Source organism: Tursiops truncatus, chromosome 9 (assembly GCF_011762595.2).
Source record: "Tursiops truncatus isolate mTurTru1 chromosome 9, mTurTru1.mat.Y, whole genome shotgun sequence".
Taxonomy (NCBI): Eukaryota; Metazoa; Chordata; class Mammalia; order Artiodactyla; family Delphinidae; genus Tursiops; species Tursiops truncatus.
This window is the reverse complement of record NC_047042.1, coordinates 57,382,547-57,386,736: the sequence shown is the minus strand read 5'-3', so window position 1 is coordinate 57,386,736 and position 4,190 is coordinate 57,382,547. Positions and strand designations below refer to the sequence as shown.

Sequence of the window (4,190 nt, the reverse complement as noted above, 5' to 3'; positions counted from 1 at the left end):
TAGGTTGTAGAATTCAATGAATGATGTTTTTTTAAATTTATTTTATTTATTTATTTTTGACTGTGTCGGGTCTTTGTTGCTGAGTGCGGGCTTTTTCTAGTTGTGGCGAGTGGAGGCTACTCTTCATTGCGGTGCACAGGTTTCTTATTGCAGTGGCTTCTCTTGTTGCAGAGCACAGACTCTAGGTGCACGGGCTTCAGTAGTTGTAGCATGCAGGCTCAGTAGTTGTGGCTCGCAGGCTCTAGAACACAGGCTCAGTAGTTGTGGCACACAGGCTTAGCTGCTCCGTGGCAGGCATGTGGGATCTTCCCAGACCAGGTCTCAAACCCGTGTCCCCTACATTGGCAGGCAGAATCTTAACCACTGCACCACCAGGGAAGTCCAATGAATGATGATTTATTGCTATTTAGCATTGGGTTTCCTAGATAAAAGAAATGACTTTATTCCCAGAAGAGATCATGGCCATGCTGATCCTGCCATGAGGACAAAAGGAAAAAATGAAATTATTACAAAGTACTGAATGTTGAGCATCTTTAGAAAGTGATTTATAATATATTTTATTAGTAAATTGTGAAAATTTACTTTTGTGATTGGTTTGTGTGATATAGCAAGTTCTAAGAAGCTGATAGTAGACAAAATTCCCCTTCCTAAATCCTTCCTTTTTAATACTTTCCCCACCCTTCCCAGGCTCAATAACCCACACCCCTCAGGCAACAAACAGTCTTGTCCAAGGAAAACAAAAAAACTGATTGTCAATAAATTAATCTCTGTGACTATGAGGGACTTAATCCAAGTATGAGATTCTCAAAATAAAACTTGTGAGCATGAAGCAATGAGAATGTTATGGTAGGTTTTCTTGCATCCATGGGGAAGATTTCTTTAGATAAGGGACCCTCCTTGCGCTTTTAAAATCACAATTGCAGTCATTCCAGGAGAACCTTCTTTTACCCCATATCTTCTTTCAACTATCACCCTATTTTTTTCTTCCCTTCCCAACTTAGCTTCTTTAAAGGCCTATCTTATCTATATCTATATATATCTATATATATTAAAGGCCTTCTTTAAAGGCCTATCTTATCTATATCTATATATATATATTAAAGGCCTATTATCTATAAGACAAGATAATATATTTGAGATATTAACCCATTTTTTTCTTGGTATTTTCTCCTTCTATAGCTTGCCACTTTCCCAGATCTTGCTTCCTATCAAATCTATTAAGTTTGTTGCCTTGGGGAAGGATAGAGAAGGAAAATCTTTCTGCCATTTGTTTTCAAAATTTCAAGCCTTCAGATGGGGAGAGAACTTAGGCCACAGAGAAAATGGCTTGAAGAGGAGCAAGGGGCAGGGAGATAAAGATGGAGGGAGAACAGGGGGCATTGTCCTCCCCAACTCTAGAAATAGGTTTCTCTGGGCTGGAGAAAGGTGGAAGGGTATATCTAGGTGGACAAAACCACCCAGTCTGTTTAACCTTCCTGAGTCTCCAAATATCCCCTCCCCTATCTTTGTACTGAGTAATCTTCCAAAATCCTGACAAAACTGAAAGTGGGTGATTCAAAATAGAAATTGAATTGGTGGAATGTATCAATATGAAAACAGAGGGAAGGGGGCAGGGCACCTTTGAAAGAATGACATAGCCAGAGGACATGACATAAACTGATTAGAACCAAATGGGTCCAAGATAGCGGACAAGTGACTTCCACTAGACCTTGAGCCTCAGCATATGCTCATTGTAACACATCAGCAAGCTAAATGACACATCAAGTTCCACATCATTGGAACTTGCACCATGACAGTTCCAAGGCTGACCATAACGTTCAAAGAGTAATTCTTATGATCAAAAAAGTGATCCAGTTCCTGGAAATCCCGCCCCTTCCCAAAATAGCTGGAATACTCCTCCCACTCATTAGCCTATGCAATTACCCACCCCTATAAAAAGTGACAACCCCATACCCTGATGCTGCTCTCACCTTCTGAGATGGCCCACACTCTGTCTGTGGAGTGTGTTTCTCTCTAAATATATCCACTTCTTACCTATCACTTTGACTCTCACTGAATTCTTTCTGTGATGAGATATCAAGAACCTGAGCTTCACTAAGTCCCAAAGCCAGGTGTGTGATCTCAGTTGGAAGACCATGGGTTTTGGCCGGGTTCGAGTCCTGGCTGCATGGATTCGAGTCCCAATCTGAGTTAGGGTGGGTTTAAGTCCCAACACATGGGTTCAAGTCCCAATCTGAGGTGCACAGTTTCAAACACATTTTTTTACAGACTTGAGTTTTGAGCTAATATTTATACTCTATGTGTTCATTAACCCTGCATGCCCAGCTTCTTCACTGGCCATTCATTCCTCACACCATGGAGTATGCTCAGACCCTGCCAGTCCACTGAAACTTCTCATGATAAGCTCATCCATAACCCTAAGAGTTCCCAGCCTAATTTTCAATTCTCAGAACTTTTCAATCAAGAGGTTGATATTTTTTTTTTTTTGGTTGATATTCTTGATATTACTGTTCACTCCTTCCTTCTTAAAACTTTTCCTTACCTCTCCTCTATGACAGGATTGCATCCTCATCTTTCTTTTCCTTCTCTGAACGCTCCTTCTCAATTTCATTTGCAGGCTTCTCATTTCGCAGTTGCCTCTTTAAATACTGATCTTTCCCTGAGTCTAGCCTTCTGTCCCTTGAGCTTTAAATTATTTCCTATTATTAGTACTTATTTTCAACTGCCAAATATACTAATACTTTTATCAATGGCTACCAGATCGATATCCCAGTCCAGGCTTTCCTCCTGGCATTAGTTCCATATAGACGTTGACACTCGGATGTCACACAAACACCTTAAACTCAATGTTCTTATTTTTTGATTTATTTAAAAAAATTTTTTTGGCCATGCCATGTGGCATGCAGGATCTTAGTTCCCAGACCAGGGATTGACCCTGTGCCCCCTGCAGTGGAAGCATCAGGAAAAGGAATTCCCTTAAACTCAGTGTTTCTTAAAGTGAATTTGTAATCCTTTCCTCACTTCACCTCACCTTCCCCTTTATTCACCTTCCGTACCAATCAAGGTCCTGGCAGGAAACAGATAATACGCTCAAGAAGTCACTGAAGAGAGTTTAGTGAAGGGTTTAAGAGATTATTCAATAAGGGTTCTCTAGCAACAGAAGCTGTTATCCCTGCTATGCCCTCAAGGGGCCAGAGGAGAGAGATGTTACCTGCCTGTGGAGGAAGAGCTGCCTAACAGAAGCTGTGGCCATATCCAACCTGATTTGATTTCAGGTTGTTTTTTTTTTTCAGGCAGGGACCACAAGTTTATTAGGGGTCTGTACACACACACTGACAGTATCACACAATGACAGCACAGTTACTCAGTACACACAAAGGTGGCCTCTAAGGGCATCTGGGGCCTGGAGGCAGTAGGGTGCGGTCTCCTCTCTTGAGACCCAGACCTAGCTGGGTGCCTTCCTCCTGCGCACTTGAGGAGGGGCTGTCAGAGATGGTCCCCAGGCATGGACTCCAGGGACTGCAGCCTCAGCCGCCGTTTCGGCACCTTCACCTGGCTGGTCTCCCAGATCTTGCTAGTCACCAACATCAAGTCTGTCACCGAATAAACCTTGGACGTAAAAGCAGACAATTCACAAACATTGTTGCAATATTTGTTTAAGATCTCCACAAAGTGGTAGATAGCCGGGTTGTTGTCATGGACATCCACCCAGATGCAGAAGTAGAGACTGGCATAGTTTCAGTAAATGATGTTAAAGTTCCAGAACTCCACAAAGTTGGTGTTTTGGCATCTCCAACAGTGACTCTGGTGGCGTGCACCTCCTCTATCAACTCTGGTTTCTCATTGTCATCAAACTGCATGTACCAATTGACCAGATGTGTCTTGCCCACCAGGATCTGGATGGGGATGAAGCAGATCATAGAGACCCCATGAAACCAGAGGTCAAAGTTCCCAGGTGATTCGGTCCACAAATGTCAGTTTTCTGGGGCACAAAGCAGTGGCTAAAGGGTGGAGAATAGCTTGGTGGGGCACTTGGAGAATCACCAGCACATCATGTCAGTGAATGGCATCGTAACCATCCAGGCTCTCTAGCCAGAAACCTGGGAGTTTTTCTCAATTTTTCTCTCTTACTTGCTCTGTGATATCCAACCAGTCACCAAATCCTGTACATGTTACTTTTTGAATGTTTC

General features: G+C 42.6%; 1 protein-coding gene across 1 annotated transcript; it reads right to left on the bottom strand.

Moving 5' to 3' along the window:
- Window positions 1-3,360: 3,360 nt before the first annotated feature.
- LOC101332864 (adaptor related protein complex 2 subunit sigma 1) lies at window positions 3,361-3,920 on the bottom strand. The gene is made up of 2 exons (XM_019930355.2): window positions 3,776-3,920; window positions 3,361-3,674 (listed from the first exon to the last, which is right to left on the bottom strand). Exons 1-2 carry the CDS (start codon window positions 3,918-3,920, stop codon window positions 3,487-3,489), a joined length of 333 nt encoding a protein of 110 aa, XP_019785914.1. The 3' UTR covers window positions 3,361-3,486.
- Window positions 3,921-4,190: the final 270 nt, after the last annotated feature.

Bases quoted from the DNA above. Each gene is read 5' to 3' on its own strand.
- LOC101332864 (XM_019930355.2), bottom strand. From the start codon at position 3,920: ATGATCTGCTTCATCCCCATCCAGATCCTGGTGGGCAAGACACATCTG. The intron at 3,675-3,775 runs CTTTGTGGAGTT...CGGCTATCTACC, and splicing joins TGGAGATGCCAAAACACCAA to ACTTTGTGGAGATCTTAAAC.